Source organism: Mobula birostris, chromosome 25 (assembly GCF_030028105.1).
Source record: "Mobula birostris isolate sMobBir1 chromosome 25, sMobBir1.hap1, whole genome shotgun sequence".
In the NCBI taxonomy this organism is placed as follows: Eukaryota; Metazoa; Chordata; class Chondrichthyes; order Myliobatiformes; family Myliobatidae; genus Mobula; species Mobula birostris.
The window spans coordinates 3,687,766-3,707,809 of record NC_092394.1 but is presented as its reverse complement, the minus strand read 5'-3'; the positions used below and the strand labels follow the sequence as shown (position 1 = coordinate 3,707,809).

General features: G+C 48.1%; 1 protein-coding gene across 1 annotated transcript in view; it reads right to left on the bottom strand.

The window, feature by feature from the left end:
- LOC140187569 (fructose-bisphosphate aldolase C-like) overlaps positions 1-18,773 on the bottom strand; it is a 30,276-nt gene extending 11,503 nt beyond the window's left edge. Inside the window, exons 1-4 of the mRNA XM_072242986.1 lie at positions 18,679-18,773; positions 6,564-6,698; positions 5,839-6,050; positions 2,854-2,908 (exon numbers count right to left, since the gene is read on the bottom strand). Of these exons, the coding sequence (XP_072099087.1) occupies positions 2,854-2,908; positions 5,839-6,050; positions 6,564-6,675 (379 nt within the window). The 5' untranslated portion in view covers positions 6,676-6,698; positions 18,679-18,773. The remainder of the gene's footprint in view (positions 1-2,853; positions 2,909-5,838; positions 6,051-6,563; positions 6,699-18,678) is intronic.
- Between the last annotated feature and the right edge of the window lie 1,271 nt (positions 18,774-20,044).

The window sequence follows — 20,044 nt, the reverse complement described above, 5'->3', positions numbered from 1 at the left end:
CCTCACAAAGAATCTCATCCTGAAACATCGACTCCTTATTCCTTTCCATAGATGCTGCTTGACCTGCTGAGTTCCTCCAGCACTTTGTGTGCATTGCTCTGCATGTCCAGCGTCTGCAGAATCTCCTGTGTTTCCGATCTTTCAGTAAGTTTTGGTCAAGCCCTACCCCAGGGGTCTGAGCAGATAACCCAGGCACAAACAGTGTCGTACAGGGATCTGTGGGATGGGGTATTGCACCAGGGTGCCCTCTGCTCCCTCAGGTAGTTATAAAAACATTAAAAGAGCAGAGGAGTTAACCCTGATGTCCTAGCAGTGAACTTGTAGATCACAGTTACTGTTGAAACATCAGGATCCCACAAAAGCATCTTGAGATGATTGGATGAATTATTTTAAAGCTGAAGAGGCCTGATGGAGAGCGCAAGGCAGCTCACGTTTCATTCAATGACCTGACTTCAGTTCAAAATCAGAGAAACAAGACCCTTGGCCCATCTAGTCCATGCCAAACAGTTATTCTGGCCTATTCCCATCGACCCACACCTACACCACAGCCCTCCGTACCCCTCTTATCAATGGATTTATCCAAACATCTCTGAAATGTTACAGCTGAACCCGCATACACCACTTCCGCTGGCAGCTTATTCCACACTCTCACCACCCTCTGAGTGAAGATGTTCCCCCTCAAGTTCCCCTTGAACATTTCACCTTTCACCATTAAACTATGACCTCTAATTCGAGTCTCACCCAAACTTAGTGAAAAAAAGCTTGCTTGCATAATTTTGTAAACCTATATCAAATCTTCCTTCATTTTCCTGTGCTCTAAGGAATAAAGTCCTAACCATACAAATATAATCATACACCAATTGCAACACGGAAACAGGCCACCTCGGCCCTTCTAGTCCGTGCCGAACGCTTACTCTCACCTAGTCCCATCTACCTGCACTCAGCCCATAACCCTCCATTCCTTTCCTGTCCATATACCTATCCAATTTTTTTTTTTTTTTTTTTTTTTTAAATGACAGAATCGAACCTGCCTCTACCACTTCTACTGGAAGCTCGTTCCACACAGCTACCACTCTCTGAGTAAAGAAGTTCCCCCTCGTGTTACCCCTAAACGTTTGTCCTTTAACTCTCAACTCATGTCCTCTTGTTTAAATCTCCCCTACTCTCAATGGAAAAAGCCTATCCATGTCAACTCTATCTATCCCCCTCATAATTTTATTTTATTTTTTTACTTATCTTTTCACCAGTTTATTTCTTTGAGCTCAGCCAGCGAGTGAACTTGATCCCGTCATCAGGGGAGAAGCATTTTCATCCCTCCGGCGATTCAACGAGTTCACTCACTGTTCAACTTCCAGAATTATTACAATTTATAAGGCCACCAATGCAAAAAGAACAATCAGTTTGATAAACATTCCAGCCAAGTCAATGAACTATTGATACAAAAGAACAATCTGTCTGATAGACACTCCAGCCACTTTAATTAAAAAAAGGAATGTCCTATCTAGTTTGTTGGAGCCAAAACTTAATTACGAAGATAAGAACATCCACCAAATTTATGCTTTAATTAAGAAAGGAATGTCTTGTCTAATTTCCTTCAGGTACTGCCTTTTGTCGAATCCAAAAGGTGCGAAAAATCAGGAGATCTCTTATGTGGATCTGTGTGAACTTTAACCCTTATCTTGCTCCAAAGCAGCAGCTGTGAGACATTATTCAAACACGCTGCAGTCACTCACAAAATACGCATAGTGGGTACTTAACCCATTATTCACAGGAATCTGAGAATCCCCCAATTCCCTTAAACTTTATCATTCCCTCCTTTTTATCATTACATGATAACTTTTCAGAACAGACTGTCACTTCTACAACATAATACAAAACATACCCAACATGCTCCCTGTTCTACTTGCTTAGCGTAGGTATAGCAGAGGGACAGAAAAGTGTTAACCTGGGGGCCTCCCGAAACAGGGGCAGGTCCCCTTAGGGTCATTAAAATCATCATTAACCAATACATTTTTCAGTCCTTATCAGTTCCGCCAGTAACGTGTTTACAGTCCGTTCGATGTTTCCACTGGAGCTGCCCTTCCACCTTCACTGCAGTAGGTTTTGTCAGTAGCACCTTGTACGGTCCTTTCCACATCGGTTCCAACTTCTTACCATCCCAGTTCTTAATCAGGACTAAATCTCCAGGCTCAATGGTGGAGTAGTCACTCTTAGGTTGGGTGTTGTCCTCTCGATAGGTCTGTCGTACCTGGGCCGCCGAGGCTGCCTGCCCTGTGCCACTTCCACTCCATATGCGGCTCAATCAACAAGCTGCAAAAGCACCCCTCATAATTTTAAATACCTCTATCAAGTCCCCCCCTTAACCTTCTATGCTCCAAAGAATAAAGACCACCTATTCAACCTTTCCCTGTAACTCAGGTCCTGCAGACCTGGTAACATCTCTGAACTCTTTCAACCTTATTGACATCTTTCTTGTAGGTAGGTGACCAGAACTACACACAATACTCCAAATTAGGCCTCACCAGTGTCTTATACAACCTCAACATAACATCTCATCTCCTGCACTCAATACTTTGAGCTATGAAGGCCAACGTGCCAAAAACTCCCTTTACAACCCTATCTAGCTTTGACGCACTTTCAAGGAATACAGATCCATTCCCAGATCCCAAAATGTTTTAAGCTGCAGAGAAAGGGAGAAATGAGGGGACACCAAAATAGCAAGATGGGGAATCACAGTGGCAGGCAGGAGAGAGGAATCCATAGAAAGTTGTAACACTCCCCCCACCCCTGAAACACCCATCTCCCACCACACCACACAGATGTTCCACACTCCCGGAGCAGCAGATCGTCTACCTTGGGTGGTGGTCTCGCCGTTGGTTCCAGACAAGGTGACAACGCCTTTATCAACCTGGAAATACACGACAGTTTAGTCCAAGAACCCTTGGATTAGAAATACAACATTGACATTTATACGCAAACCTCAGCCTGACACGTCGACTGCACCTCTTCCTACAGATGCTGCCTGGCCTGCTGCGTTCACCAGCAACTTTGATGTGTGTTGATTGACATTTATAATTGGTGTGCAATGTTCACAGGAAAAAAATTAAACTCACATCACTCTCAAAGAATCATTCCTTATCACAGAGAAAATTTTAATGTAAGAATCTGAAGACCTTACACAGTGGGCAGGAGGAGTGTCATAGAACAGAGGGATCTGGGAGTACATAGCCATCATTCCTTGAAAGTAGCATTACAAGTAGATAGGGTCTTAAATAAAGCTTTTGGCATCACACACAAAATGCTGGGGGAACTCAGCAAGCTAGGCAGCATCGATGGAAGAGAGTGAACAGTCGACGTTTTGAGCCGAATCCTTCGCCAGGACTCTGACAGTCCTGCTGAAAGGTCTCGGCATGAAACGTCGACTGCAGTCTTTTCCATTGATGCTGCCTGGCCTGCTGAGTTCCTCCAGCATTTTATGTGCATTGCTTTGGATTTCCAACATCTGCAAAACTTCTCATGTTTGTGAAAGCTTTTGGCATGTTGGCAGAGTCCAGGAGTTGGGATGTTATGTTGATATTGTATAGATGTTAATGAGGCCTAATTTGGAGTATTGTGTGCCGCTCTGGTCACCTGCCTACAGGAAAGATATCAATAAGATTGAAAGAGTACAGAGAAAAGTTACAAGGATGTTGGTGGGTCTTGAGGACCTGAGTTATAGGGAAAGACTGAACAGGTTAGGGCTTCATTCCCTGGAGCGTAGGAGAATGACAGGAGATTTGATAGAGGTGTACAACATTATGTATGAGGGGTATGGATAGGGTAAGTGCAAGCAGGCTTTTTCCACTGAGGTTGTGCAAGACTACAACCAGAGGTCATGGGTTAAGGGTGAAAGGTGAAATGTTTAAGGGGAGGGTGTGAGAGTGTGGAATGAGCTGACAGTGGAATTGGTAGACATGCTGTCAATTGTAACATTCGGAACACAGAACAGCACAGTACAGGCCCTTTGGCCCACAATGTACCCACCAAGACCAATCCAACCCTTCCCTCTCATATAGCCTTCATTTTTCTATCATCCATTTTAATATCTAAAAGTCTCTTAAATGTCCCTAATGTATTTACCTCTACCACCACACACCACCACTCTCTCTGTAAAAAATCCTACCTCTGACATCCCCCCTATACTTTCTTCCAATCACCTTAAAATTATGTCCCTCCTTCCTATTAGCCATCTCCACCCTGGGAAAAAGTCTCCCACTGTCCACTCAATCAATACCTTTTATCATCCTGTACACCTCTCATCCTCCTTCACTCCAAAGGGAAAAGCCCGAGCTCACTCAACCTGTCCTCATACGACATGCTCTCTAATCCAGGCAGCATCCTGGTAAATCTTCCACATCCTACCAATAATGAGGTGACCAGAACTGAACCAATACTCCATGTGGTCTAACCAGGGTTTTATAGAACTACAACATTACCCCACGGCTCTTGAATTTGATCACCCAACTAATGAAGGCCAACACACCATATGCCTTTTTAACCAGCCTATCAACTTGTTCTGCAACTTTGAGGGATCTATGGATGTGGACTCCTAAATCCCTCTGTTTCTCCACACTGCTAACAATCCTGCCATAAACCCTGTACTCTGCCTTCAAGTTCGACCTTCCAAAGTGAATCACTTCACACTCTTCTGGCTTTTACTCCATCTGCCACATCTCATCTGCCCAGCTCTACATCCTATCAATGTCCCATTGTAACTCTCAGCAGCTTTCCACACTCTGCACAACTACTTAAGCAAAGTTTGGATAGGCACATGGATGGAATGGGTATGGAGGGCTGTGGTCTGGGTACGGGTCACACTGGACCAGACGACAGGTCAGCGGGTCAGGGGGAATGACCCAGGGTCTCAGGCTGTCACACTGGACTAGACGGTAGGTCAGCGGGTCAGGGGGAATGACCCAGGGTCTCAGGCTGTCACACTGGACCAGGCAGCAGGTCAGCGGGTCATGGTCGCAAGCTTTGGGGCAGCATGCTGAGTTCCTCTGCTGGCGCTGAAACACTTGGTGAGATTTGCGGCCTAACGCCAGCACATCCTCGGGTTGTGCTGGGCTTCCTCCGGCTGCTCTGGTTTCCTCGCACATCCCAGAAACGTGTGGGTTAGTAAGTTGTGGGCAAGCTACAGAGTCAGAGTCAGAGAGACATAACACTACAGGAAAGATCAGGCCTATCGGCCCATCTAGTCTGTGCTGATCCATTAATCTGCCTAGTCCCATTGACCTGTGCCCAGACCAGACACCATACCCCTCCTGTGTTGGCACCAGAAGCATGGCAACACTTGCCAGCTGCCCAGCACAATCCTCACCGATTTGATACAAACAATGTACTTGAAGGTACATTTGACAAATGAAGCTAATCTTTAAAAATCTCTTTATGTTCTGTCTATGGTGCTCAGTGGTTAGGAATTCATTTCATCTCATCTCAGTCCTACTTCTCGGGGAGGCAACAATCAGTGTCACCGTTATTTACTTAATTCATTTAGAGAGACAGTGCAGACCAGGCGTTTCCAGCCCCACCAACTCACCTATTAAACCCTAGCCCAATCACAGGACAATTTACAATGACAGTTACCCTACTAAGCCGTATGTCTTTGGAATGTGGGAAGAAATCGGAGCAGCCGGAGGAAACCCATGCAGTCACGGGGAGACATACAAACTCCTTACAGAGGAACCAGATTTGAATTCTGAAACTCCGGTATGCCCTGGGCTGTAATCGTGTCCTGGGAACCACCACCACATTGGCGTGATGCCATGAGTTGCCCAAGAAGAGGCCTGAGCCATGTACCTTGATCCCTGCCAGAATGTTCTTCTCTTTAATGACGTTAATGAAGGGCGTCCCGTCATCAGTGCTCTGGTACAGAGTCTCGTGGAAGAAGATAACGCCCCCGATATAGTTCTTGATCCGGTCATCAGCCGTCATCAGGATCTGCCGGTAGAAACGGCGATTTTCCTCTGTATTCTCCACACCGATTTGGGTCAGGCGCTTGGCCATGCTCCCTGTGCAATGGAAGAGAAGGTCTCAGGTCAAAATTAAAACTAGCAGACTGTTCATTGGAGAGTGACAGAGCAAGGACATCTTCAGAAGGCAGAATGCATCATGAAGGACCCCCATCACCCAGGACAAACCCTCTTCTCATTGTTACCATCAGGGAGGGGGTACAGGGGACTGAAGGCACACACTCATCGATTCAGGAACAGCTTCTTCCCCTCCGCCATCGATTTCTGAATGGACATTGAACCCCCGAACACAGCCTCACTATTTTGCTCCCTGTTTTCACTGTTTATCTTTTTTATCTTCTTATTGTAACTTTTTTAGGTCTTGTGCTGTGCTGCTGCCACAAAACAATAAATTTCATGCCGTTTGTCAGACATAATAAACCTGTCCGGTTTTCTCAGGTTTCTGGACATATACACACACACACAGTTACACACAATAGTCACTTCGACGACATCCCTCTGCCCATCACCAATACCACACATGCTGGAGAGAACATGACAGTGTAGACTAACCCACAGATTCATCGGCAGCCAAGATGCCCTTTCCGGGTGACACAATCTGCAGGGCAATATCATTTAATTCCTTCTTCTGCTCAGGAGAAAGCGCTGGAAATTGGTGCGTCATCTTCAAACGGTCCGTGCCCAAAGCTGCAAGAGAGTGCAAAATTTGCAGGTTAGTACTACGTTGGTGATTCAGAAACAGAGCTATAAAACCCTCAGACATAGGAGCATTCAGACCATCGAGTCTGATTTATTGTCCCTCTCAACCCCCATTCTCCCCATAACCTTTGACATACTGACTAATCAAGAACCTATCAACTTCTGCTTTAAATATACCCAATGAGTTGTCCTCCACAACCGTCTGTGGAAATGAATTCCATAGATTCACCACTCTCTGGCTAAAGAAATTCCTCCTCATCTCCGTTCTGACGAGACATCCCTGTATTCTGAGGCTCTGCCCTCTGATCCCTCACTATAGGAAACATTCTCCCCATATCCACTCTTATCTGAACCTTTCAATATTCCATAGATATCAGTGGATTCCCCCTGCCATGCTTCTAAACTCTGGCAAGTACAGGTCCAGAGCCATCATCCGCTCCTCATACATTAACTCTTGCATTCCCAGAATTCTTCTTGTGACCTCCTCTGGATCTTCTTCAACGTCAGCACATTTTTTCTTAGGTAGGGGTCCCAAATTGCTCACAATACTCCAAGACAAATCCTCAGCATTACATCCTTGCTTTTATATTCTAGTGGTCTCAAAATTAAATCCCCTGCACTTTCCACCCCAAGCAACAACAGGGCTTAGCCCCCCACACCCCAGATCAGGGTCACGTGAAACCACGGGAACAGGTGATGGTTGTATGAGCAGCTGGTACATATCACGAGTCCTGGTTATGTGACCACTGACACTAGGCAGACAATCTCTGAGGGGTATTGATAAAAGCTGGGGCCACCCATCTTGTAAAGGAACATCAGTCCTACGTGGCCAGTTACTGAGGCGGTGATCTCTGGTTTGAGCCATGCTAGCCAAAGGAACATTGTAAGAATTTTGCACATTTCAATGACATCCTCTCTCATTCTGTTAAACTCTAGAGAGTACCAGAGGGTGCATTCTGCATAACCCTACTCATAGGACAGTCCCACCAATTCAGTCTATGCCCTCTAACAAGTAAACACTTCCTCGGAGAGGGAGGCCTGGCCTGTGGACAACATTTCACACCTCTGTCCACACTTCCCACTACTTTGCTAAAGCAGCTGGCATAATCAAACAAATCTCCCACACTGGATATTCTTTCTCCCCTCTCCCATCGGGCAGAAGATCCAAAAGCCTGAAAGCACGTCCCACCAGGCTCAAGGACAGATATTATAAAACTATTGAACAGTTCCCTAGTCTGAAGCAAGATGGCAGCACTGCTGGACATGAACAACTTCAGGGACTACAGGTTTACCCCATCAGCGAGCTGCTCCTTGGCAAAGGAGCTGGACTTGGTGCAAATCTTGTTCCTACCTGCTACAGTGAGGCTTCAGAATTGTGTGAAGGCAGTGCACAATCCAACAGTGAGTGATTGTCTTGGTCATTTCTCTTGCTATTGCAAGACCCTGTTGGAAATTGGCAGTGTAAAATGGTGCAGGTCCACTTCCCTTGTTTATTGGAGAGACGGGCGGCAGGGGAGCTGTGTGGCCTTGGTTGCAGTGCAGCTGTGGCCTCAAGCCATAGGCTTGCCTGTTGCAGCAGTCCAGGAGAACAGATGCCAGCAGCGGTGTCCATGCTAGGCTGGGGATTAGCCCCTCTTGTTGGTGCTGCCCTCCGCTGTTTGCTTGGTGGAATGGCAAGCTGGATTGCATATTTGTCTGCCTACCACTAGCTGTTTGTTCTTGCCAATAACACCCATAAACCTTCAATTTACAGAACATGTCTCTCAGGCAATTGGGATATATATATATATATTTTGTGTGTACTATACTATATGTTTACTTGCTATTGTATATGTGCTATATGTGCCTTGTGCTGTGCGCGACTGCTGGTTCTGTGATTTGCACCTTGGCTCCAGACTGATGCTGTTTTGTTTGGCTGTATTCATGTGTATGGTTGAGTGACAATTAAATTTTAACTGGTGTGATTGACCTCACAATCTACCTCGTTAAGACCTTGAACCTGCAGGCAGACAATTTCTCAGTAACTGTAACACTTTATTCTGCATTGTTACTGGTTTCCCTGTATGCCCTCATTGCACTGTGTAATGCATTGATCTGTATTGGATGGCATGCAAACAAAGTTTTTCTCTGTAGCTCAGTAAATGTGACAGTAGTAAACGAATTTACCTGTTCATTTCATGAAGTTGTGCAATAATCCTCTTGCAACACAAAAAGCCAAAATACTGTTTCCCCTCCCAATTGTTCAGTGCAGGTATGATCAGCCCTCTCAGCACTGCATCACGCATCAGGGTAAATCGCAAACTCACTGACCAATTTGTAAAACGCAAACTCAGTGACTTAGGAACAGCTTCCCCCGCCATCAGATTTCTGAATGGCACATAAACACCACATCACTATTTTGCTGTTTGTTTATTTTTTCTATTTTTCTTTATATTTGCTCTGTGGAGTGAAGGAGGATGAGAGTGATTTGATAGAGGTGTACAAGATGATAAGAGGCAAAGATTAAGTGGACAGAGATTTTTTCCCAGGGTGGAAATGGCATAATTTTATGGTGACTGGAGGGAGGTACGGGGTGGAGTGGATGTCAGAGGTAGGTTCTTTACACGGAGAGTGGTGGGTGAGGGGAACACATTGCCAGCGGTGGTGGTAGTGCCAGATACTTTAAGAGACTCAGAAAAATGGAGGCTCTGTGGGAGGGAAAGGTTAGATTGATCTTGGAGTAGGTTAGAATGTTGGCACAGCATTGTGGGCTGAAGGGCCTGTACTGTCAAATGTTCTGTTATTGTAACTTATAGTGATTATTATGAATTACACTGCACTGCTGCCGCAAAACAACAAAGTTCATGACATATGTCGGTGAAAATAAACCTGATTCTGATTCTGTACTGACGGGAACATTATCACACCCAGAGAAGGGCTGTCAGTCGTAGGTTTCAGAGAATATAGAACAGTACAGCACAGGAACAGTGATCCAATGGCTAACTAAACTCTTCTGCCTATACAATGTCCTTATCCTTCCATTTGCCTCACATTCATGTGCCTATCTAAATATTCCCAATGTATATGCCTCTACCATCAACCTGTGTAAAAAAACTTCCCCCTCACATTACCTTTGAAGTTACCCCCCCTCACCTTAGAATGCATGGCCTCGGGTATTAGACATTTCAACCCTGAGAAAAGGATACTGTCTGTCCACTCTATCTGTGCCTCTCATAATCTTTAAAACCTCAATGAGGTCTTCAGTATCTATAAGAGTGGAAACGGAGCTCCAGGGAGGAGACAGCAGAGATTTGAATCACCAGTGGCAAAGTGAGGAAAGCTGGAGAGTGTCCAGATGCCAGAACTGTGAGAACACAGAAGAGGGAGATGGAGAGCAGTGGAGATTACAGCAATGGGAACGGCAAGGACAAATAAGGATTTGGAACGGATGGTAAGGATTTTAAATAACAAGGGTTCTGCTTAACTCTGACAGTGCAGATCTATAAATATCTATGGGGTCACAAGACTTAGACAAGCAGAGAGAGGGGCAGGGGAGATTCAGATCAGAGAGAGGGTCAGGGGCGATTCAGTCAGAGACACGGACAGACAGTCAGAGGGGGGCAAGGGAGATTCAGATCAGGGACAAAGACAGACAGAGAGAGGGGCAGGGGAGATTCAGTCAGAGAGAGGGGCAGGGGAGATTCAGTCAGAGACACGGACAGACAGAGAGAGGGGCAGGGGAGATTCAGTCAGAGACACGGACAGACAGTCAGAGAGAGGGGCAGGGGAGATTCAGTCAGACAGAGGGTCAGGGGAGATACAGATCAGGGACAAAGACAGACAGAGAGAGGGGCAGGGGAGATTCAGTCAGAGAGAGGGACAGGGGAGATTCAGTCAGAGAGAGGGGCAGGGGAGATTCAGTCAGAGACACGGACAGACAGAGAGAGGGGCAGGGGAGATTCAGTCAGAGACACGGACAGACAGTCAGAGAGAGGGGCAGGGGAGATTCAGTCAGACAGAGGGTCAGGGGAGATTCAGATCAGGGACAAGGACAGACAGAGAGGGGCAGGGGAGATTCAGTCAGGGCCAGACAGACAGAGAGAGGGGCAGGGGAGATTCAGTCAGGGCCAGACAGACAGAGAGAGGGGCAGGGGAGATTCAGATCAGGGACAAGGACAGACAGAGAGGGGCAGGGGAGATTCAGTCAGAGACAGACAGACAGAGGGAGGGCAGGGGAGATTCAGTCAGGGAGAGGGACGGGAGATTCAGTCAGAGAGAGGGACAGGGGAGATTCAGTTAGAGACACGGACAGACAGAGAGAGGGGCAGGGGAGATTCAGTCAGGGACAGACAGACAGAGAGAGGGGCAGGGGAGATTCAGTCAGAGACAGACAGACAGAGAGGGGCAGGGGAGATTCAGTCAGAGACAAAGACAGACAGAGAGAGGGGCAGGGGAGATTCAGATCAGGAGAGAGATAGCGAGTCTGCCACAGTGGAAATAGAGCCAGGACATGAATGAGGGCATCTACAACAAACAAGAGAATGGACTGTATCCGATGGAATGAAGGTCAGAGTGGAAATCAAAGACACATCCCTGATGCATTCAGAGATCCACCAGGGAGTGGGAAGGAGTCAGAACCAAGGAGCGGGATTAGTGACTGCAGTCAGCACAAAGCTTCAGGGCACCGGCAATCCCATTCAATTCTCACCGCTGTCTGTAAGGAGTTTGTACATTCTCCCTGTGACCATGTTGGTTTTCTCCGGGTGCTCTGGCTTCCTCTGCCCCCCCCCCCCCCACCATTCTCATTTACTGTTGTTGGAAAGCCTGCTGATACTTGTAGGCTGCCCCCAGCACATCCGCGGACTGTGTTTGGTTGTTGACACTAATGAGGCATTTCACTGTGTTTTGATGTACATGTGACAAAGATCATCTTTAAGAGGTTCTGTGGAGACTCAGCCTGTGCAGGGGAAAGGAAAGGGTGAATAAACCAGAAGTATTCTGGAGACAAAAGATAGGAGGCCCACTCTGATGCTTGCACAAGCTCTGACTTGTTTATGAGCCGGGGTCTGAATACTGATGCAGTCTGCCTCTCTGCACGCAGCTCCCTGCCCCCTTCCCTCTCCGCTTGGCTGAGGCTCGGACGCCAGTGTACCCAAATGGATTACCTCCTCCTTGTCCTCCATTTTCTAGGTCTGGCAGACGTTTTAACCGTTTTTGCTGTGGTGGCCAGTTCTGACCACCTTGTGTCTGGTGTAGGAATTCCCTCGTTACCGTAACCCTGCATTTTGTATTCTTGCAATTGGAATTATTGCCACATGAACCATGAAACGCTTGTCTTGCAACCTGTTCATATTGATCACATCATTACGCAGTGCATTGGACTGGGATACGGTAAAACAGTAATAAAGTGTGAACGCTACTGTGCAGTGCGGGTAAACAGTAAAACGCAGGATTATAACGAGTACAGTCCTGTGCAGAAGTCTGAGGCACACGAGATTTTTTATATGGTTCCAGATGTATGGCTTCCATGGAGCCCTGATCTCAACGTTACTGAGCCTGTCTGGGATTACCTAGGCAGACAGAAGCTAGCAAGATGGCTAAGGTCTGCAGAACTGTAGCAAGTTCTCCAAAATGCTTAGAACAACCTACCAGCCGATTTTCTTATAAATACTGCATTCCAATATCCCTAGGAGAACTGATGCAGTTTTAAAGGCAAAAGATGGTCACACCAAGCATTATTACAGTCTTATAGGAGACTCTGTATGGTCTTATAGGAGAATGAGGCTGAGGGGGAAACTGATTAGCCATGATGAAATGGCTGAGCAGACTCGATGGGCCAAGTGGCCTAATTCTGCTCCAATATCTTATGGTCTCACACCAAATATTGATTTGAATTAGTTTTTTATTGTTTACTGTCATTTAAAGTTTGTTTTTTTAAATATTTAGAAACTTTTAATTTGATTATTTTTGAAAGCATCTTTGCTTTACAGAATTTTGTTTACATATGCTGAAGACTTTAACACAGCACAGTAGATTATGAGGCCAAGAGTCCTTCTATGTTTTACATTAGAGTCCAGCACAGTACAGGCCCTTCGGCCTACAATGTTGTGCCAAGCCTTTAATGTACTCTGATCAATCTAATCCATCCCTCCCACATAGCCCTCCATTTTTCTATCACCCATCTGCCTTCTATCATCCAAGAGTCTCTTAAATGCCCCTAATATATCTGTCTCTACCACCACCCCTGGCAGGGTGTTCTACGCCCTCACCACTCTCTGTGTAAACAAAACCTAACTCAACAACCTCCTACAATTACTTCTAAATTTTGCCCCCTCCTTTTGGTGATTTCCACCTGGGAGAGTCTCTGGCTGTCCACTCAATCTATGCCTTTTATGGTTCACCTCTATCGAGACACCTTGTTCTACCTCAGTGCACTTTGATTTGTACAGACAGTGCTCAGCACAAACCTTTCACTGTTTCATGGTACAATTAACAGTAATAAACTAATTTACTGGTTCACAGATCTCCTTTGTCAACAGAGTACTCCCGATCTCAGACTCTCAGGCATAGGAGCCCAAGTTGAAGCATAACTGAGACATGAGGGATTGCAGGTTTTGACTCTAAACTTTGACGATTCGCTCCCCCCACTACAGACTTCTCACCCACTCCGGAACACAGACACTGTTCAACACAACACAGATTCCTTGCCCCCACCCTTAAACACACTGTTCGACCCCAGAAGATTCTTTCACCCCTCACTCCCCAACACAGATGCTGCTCGACACCAACGGGACCAGAGGGACATCCAAAATCAAGGAGGAGCGTCTTAGAACTGAGCCCCCGTCTGAGTGGGAGCCAGTTCCAGACAATCAATGCAGGGGTGACTGGCTGTCAGTTGAAAGTAAATTTACTATCAAAGTATGTATATATGATCACCAGCTACAACCTGAGATTCATTTACTTGCAGGCATTCACAAGAAAAAAATAAAGAAATACAATAGAACCCAGATAAAACAGATGAAGGGAGACTGGCAAACAAGCAATGTTCAAGAGAAGGTAAAGGATGTATAATATTGAGTAAATGGTTTGTAAAGGAGTCTTTGGGATCTAGTGCACAGGCAGACCTTGGGGAAGATAGTAGAGTGGTCAGATCTGATGGTAGCCAAACAAGGACAGGAGGGTTACAGACCTGATGAGATGGAATGAATGGGCAGAGCCCGTCTCCAGTAGTGAGGGAGTCTAGGACCCAGAAGACTTGGTCTCAGAACAGCAATGAAGAGGAATTTCTTAAGCCAGAGGGTGGTGAATCTGTGGAAATTCATTACCACAGACGGCTGTGGAGGTCAAGTCATTAGGTAGATTTAAACCGGAGCTTGATAGGTTCTTGATTAGTCAGGGCATCAAAGGTTATTGGGAGAAGGCAGGAGAATGGGGTTAGAGGGATAATGGATTGGCCAGGACCAGCATTTGTCAAGGATACAGAGGGCAGCAGTTCCTCCTCAACAACAGTCAGCTACAGACAATTCTCAGTGTTAGCTGCTGGGTCGACAGGGACAGGGTGGGGGCTGGAATAGGGCTAGGTACAACACTCACATATAGGTCCCAGTTAGAAATCGTGTGGGGAGGGAGATCCAATACTTCAGGAAGGTGTCATCCATCATTAAGGGCACTCCACACTCCCTACCCAGGACAAGTCCTCTTCTCATTCCTACCATCAGGGAGGAGGTACAGGAGCCTGAAGGCACACACTCAACATTTCAAGAACAGCTTCTTCCCCTTCGCCATCAGATTTCTGAATGGTCTGCGATCATGAACAGACACAGATTTCCATGGGCAGTGGTCAGGGAAAACCAGCTCCTGTGGTCACTTACAGCGACAGAACTCCTGGCTGCCGTGAAACCCCGGGGGGCAGGGGGAAGTGGGATAACTGGGGCCGCCCTGAGACTGAGTACATGATGTGTCAGCGTTGGCAAATCCAGCACAGAATGGTGAATGGTGTGATAGACAAAGAGGCTTTCCGTTACACAGCTGCCACAGACTCTTCAAAACACTTGATGGGCAAGGGACAGTAATAGTGACCAGATGCATTGTTGGCATTCTCCGAGGCATCAGGGGTTGGTGAAGTGTGGGAAGATTTCCAGACCCGGGCTCACGGTGTAACATCAGCCTCTCTGATACAGTACCGCCGCACTCTCCAGCCACTGCGCTGGAGTCTGGATTATCAGCTTAGAACAGTACAGCCCTTTGGCCCACAGTGTTGTGCCCAAATGCATTAGTAACCAAACGGCCAACTGACTAATCTCTTCTGCCTACACAACGCCCATTCCCTTCCTGTTCTTGTCTCTGAAGATGTTATGGCTGTCAGTCAGGGTGCCAGGAGTTGGGGCACTATGTTGCAGTTGGAATATTGTGTTCAGTTCTGGTCACCTCATTATAGGAAGGATGTGGAAGCTTTAAAGAGGATGCAGAGGAGATTTACCAGGCTGCTGCCTGGTTTAGAGAGCATGTCTTATGAGAATAGGTCGAGTGAGCTAGGGCTTTTCTCTTTGGAGTGAAGGAGGATGAGAGGTGACTTGATAGAAGTGTGCAGATGATAAAAGGCACAGATAGAGAGGACAGCCAGAGACTTTTTCCCATTGTGTGGAAATGGCTAATACCAGGGGTATTAAGATTATTGGAAAGTACAGGAGAGGTGTCAGAGTTAGGTTTTGATTTTACACAGAGGGTGGTGGGTGTGTGGAGGCAGATACATGAGGGACATTTGAGTGATAGCACACGGGTGAAAGATAATGGAGGGCTATGTAGGAGAAAGTTTAGATTGATCTTAGAGTAGGTTAAAAGGTCAGCACAACATTGTGGGCCGAAGGACCTGTCTTGTCAATGTTCTATGTTGCAGAAGACACCGGAGTATTTGGGGCACACTACTTAAGTTACAGCAAAGACATAACTAAGCTGGAAAGAGTTCTGAGAAGGTTTACGAGGACTGAGTTACAGAGAGGTTGGCGGGCTGGGTCTTTATGCCCTGGAAAGTAGGAGACTGAAGGGAGACCTGGTGACAGTGCACAAGGTCTTTTCCCCTGGGAGGAGGGAGGACGTACACAGTGCCCTAATCACAGAACAACTTACAATGACTGATTGACCTACTGGACTGTGGGAGGAAACCAGAGCACCAGAAGAAACCCACGCAGTCACGGGGAGAACGTACAAACTCCTTACAGACATCGGCGGGAATTGAACCAGAGTCACTGGTGCTGTAAAGCGTCGCGCTAACCACTACAATGTGAAAAGGGACATTAGCGGCAGCTTCTTCACACATGGGGTAGTGGTGGGTGACGGGGGTGTAGTTTGAATGGTGGTTCAGGCACAGACACATTAGCACTAAGTCGTCTAGATCAGTACATGGATAAGAGTGGTGTGGGGGGCTATGAGCCCAATGCAGGCAGATGGAACTAACTCGCTGGGAAAAGACGGTCAGTATGGATCAGTTGGGCCGAAGGGCCTGTTACCACGCTGTCTGATTGGCCTTCATTAACCGTAAACGTGGGATTGAGTTTAGGAGCCGAGAGGTAATGTTGCAGCTATATAGGACCCTGGTCGAATCCAAGTCGGGCCACCCGGCGAGCATGCTTTCCATCCGTGCCGGGTTGAGCGTCGAGCTAGCCACTCGGCCTCGTTAAAATAAAATCAAGGGTCGAGACAGGAACATTCATATCGTGACCGGTTAATCCGAAAGGAGCCCAATCCTGACACCACGCCACGCGCCAGACAAGAATGGTGCGACACGCTCGGAAGGACATCGAGTACTGTGCTCAGTTCTGGTCGCCTCACTACAGGGAGGATGTGGAACGGGTGCAGAGGAGACTTACAAGGATGTTGCCTGGATTGGGGAGCTTGCCTTATGAGAAAAAGTTGAGTGAACTCGGCCTTTTCTCGTTGGAGCGACGGAGGATGAGAGGCGACCTGATAGAGGTGTATAAGATGATGAGAGACATTGATCATGTGGATAGTCAGAGGCTTTTCCCTAGGGCTGAAATGACTAACATGAGAGGGCACAGTTTTAAGGTGCTGAGGAGTAGGTAAAGAGGAGATGTCAGGGGTAAGTCTTTTACGCAGAGAGTGGTGAGTGCGTGGAATGGGCTGCCGGCAACGCGGAGGAGGCGGATACAATAGGGTCTTTTACCAGTCTCCTGGATTGGAAAAATAGAGAGCTATGGGTAACTCGAGGTAATTTCTAAAGTACATGTTAGGCACAGTTTTGTTGGCCGAAGAGCCTGTATTGAGCTGTAGGTTTTCTATGTTTCTTTCTCCAGTGGGAGCTGATCACAACCGGCGCTTCGCAGGACCCGAGATCGCTGCGGATGACCGTGCAGTGCCGCGCTGAAAGGTGAGCGAGGTGGGACCGGGTGGCCCAGGCTGCTAGTCGGACAAAGCAGGCACGGAGTAGAGCAGCAACATTCGCACAGCAGAGGGGCTGACACGGCCGCAGGGCCAGCCAGTCAGCCCGAAGGTGTCTGTTTCTGGTCACTCTCACTTCGCTGGCGCAGTGGTCGACTCCGCAGATACCGGCGCCATTCAGCCACAATTATAATAGCCTCACAAAATGCTGGAGGAACTCAGCATCCATGGAGAGGAATAAAAACTATGATGAAAGGTCTCAGCCCCAAGCAACGTCTGCTTATTCCTCTCTGGAGATGCTGTCTGACCTGCTGAGTTCCTCCAGTATTTTACGTGTGGTACATCAGGTTTCCAACATCTGCAGAATCTCCTGTGTTTATAGCTGGCCTTCCTTTCGCCCCTCTCTCCCTCCGCGGTGACTGCAGTTTGTGGTGCGGAGTGTCGGTATGCGGGCTAACCCCGGGCGTGCGTGTCCTTCTCGGCGGCTGATCTCAAGGTCAGGGAGGCCACCCGGTATCTGGACGTCTGCGAACTGACATCACCAGCGACAAAACCTGGCCTTGCCGGGAACGGATGGATAGTGATGGGCAGGGGGTCGTGAAGAATGTGGAAGCTGAGGGTAAAGGCAGCACAAACGTCCAAGTGGTTCTAGGTGGGTTAGGGCGGGGGTCGAACCTCCCCCGAGAAACGCAAAACAGCCCTGTCAAAGGTTATGGGAAGAAGGCAGGAGAATGGGGTTGAGATGGTTAATAAATCAGACATGACGGAATGGCGCAGCAAAATTCGATGACCCAATTCTACTCTTAAGTCTAATAGGATTTTTTAAAAACTGAAACGCACGAGATTCCCGATTGTGAATCGATCTAATTGAATTTGGGGTCGCCGTGTATCGAGTTGGGATTTGAACATTCCGCAGGTCCGGGGTCAGGGCGCAGGGCGCCAGCCCAGTCACATCGCCCCCTCACCAATGCGGACTCTCAGAGACCCCAAACACACCGTCTCACTACAGAATGCCGGCGGGCTTTCCTTTGGGACACGGAGCCGTTTTCCTCAGGAGTAGTCAGCGGACCCTACACTCTAAACATTATTTAAACAAACATCGAATTACGTATCCTTCATCAGAACATGTACGGAGCTCTCGGATTAAAATATATTTGTGCAAATGCATTTGAGATAATCCTGTGTCCACCAGTCCTGTCCCAGGAGTGTGATGAGACGCTGTGGAGGGAGCTTCACTCTGTGTCTGACCCCGGGAGTGTGTGATGGGACGGTGTGGAGGGAGTTTCACTCCGTGTCTGAGCCCGGGAGTGTGTGATGGGACGGTGTGGTGTGGAGGAAGCTTCGATTTTGCAGAATTCCGCAGGTTTGTCTCCTAGTCGGAGTGCTCATTGCGCAGGATTTCCCGTGTGCGATCCGAGCGATACTGCAGGAGGATGAGAGTCCGGGTGCAGAGGAATCGCCCGAACTCACCCAGTAGCCGCCCGGGACCCAGTGAGTGAAAGTGTTGCCGCCGAATACCCGCATCCCCGGCGCCGCACATCCCAGCTCCGCACCCCCGTCCTCCTCCCCAAAAGCGCGTCTCCAACCCCCTCACCAGCCGCCGCTCCCCGTGGTCGAGTCTGCTGCTCCGCTCCGTGTCCCGGGCCGCTTGAATGCGCTTCCCCCCCGCTCCGCCGCAGGTTAATAACGCGATTGTGATGCCGCAGAGTTACGTGACCAGGCAGACTCCGCCCCGGGCCGCCCGCACAGCGAAGGAGGGGAGGGGAGGGGAGGGGAGGGGAGGGGAGGGGAGGGGAGGGGAGAGGGTCGCGCACAGCCCAACTCCTGGCTTAGCACATCCCCGCCCATCGGGAAGCGGGCAGTCCTGTCGGGGGACACCGAGGGCGGAAATACCACGGGTGCAAAATCCCCGAGGTGCTAGGTAAAGGCAGCGGCGGGGGGTAGGGGGCGATAGCGGTGGAACGGCCGGCAGATGGGACACTGCGGCTGTATCAAATCCTCACTTGCAACAGCCGTTTAAAATGCTTTTTGACAGGTGTGGAAGGGCTCCGGACGACCATCCACAGTCGGCAGCACGAGTGAGGTGGGCCGAACGGCCTGAGCACGTGCTGTCCGGTGTTACGATTAAGAGTGTGTAGTCTTGAGGAAGGGGCTGTAAAATTGCCCGCGGCGACACCGTAACGAGGCGGTTAGCGTAACCCTTTATAGCGCCAAGGTTAACACTGAAGATTGTCACAACGGGGAAGGTAGAGGGGATGAGCTCCCACTACCTATTAAATGCGTATCAAGTAGCCTCTGACAACCGAGTCACGCTCCTGGCTTTCACGTGTGGTTCAGCTGCCAAGCCCGGCTGAACCGTTTTGACTGACAGAAGAAGCGCAAAGTCTTGCTACTGGAGCCTTAAACCATAAGACATAGGAGCAGAATGAGGCCTTTCGGCCCATTGAGTCTGTTCTGCCATTCCATCATAGCTGATTTATTATTCCTCTCAACCCCATTCTCCAGCCTTCTCCCCGTAACCTTCGATGCCCTGACTAATGAAGAATCTAGTAACCACCGCTTTAAATATACACACTGACTTGGCCTCCACAGCCGTCTGTGACAATGAATTCCACAGATTCACCACCCTCGGGCTAAAGAAATTCCTCAGCTCTGTTCTAAGTGGATGTCTCTCTATTCTGAGGCTGTGGCCTCTGGTCCTAGACTCCTCCCAACCCCCCTCCCCACACACACACACTATAGGAAACATCTTCTCTACATCCACTCTAGTGAGGCATTTCAATGTTCAATAGATTTCAATGAGACCCCCCCCCATTCTTCTAAACTCCAGCGTGTGTGAGCTCAGAGCCATCAAACACTCCTCGTACATTAACCCTTTCGTTCCCAGAATAATTCTCGTGAACCTTCTCTGGGTCCTCTTCAATGCCAGCACATACTTTCTTAGATCGCCAGCAGGTGGT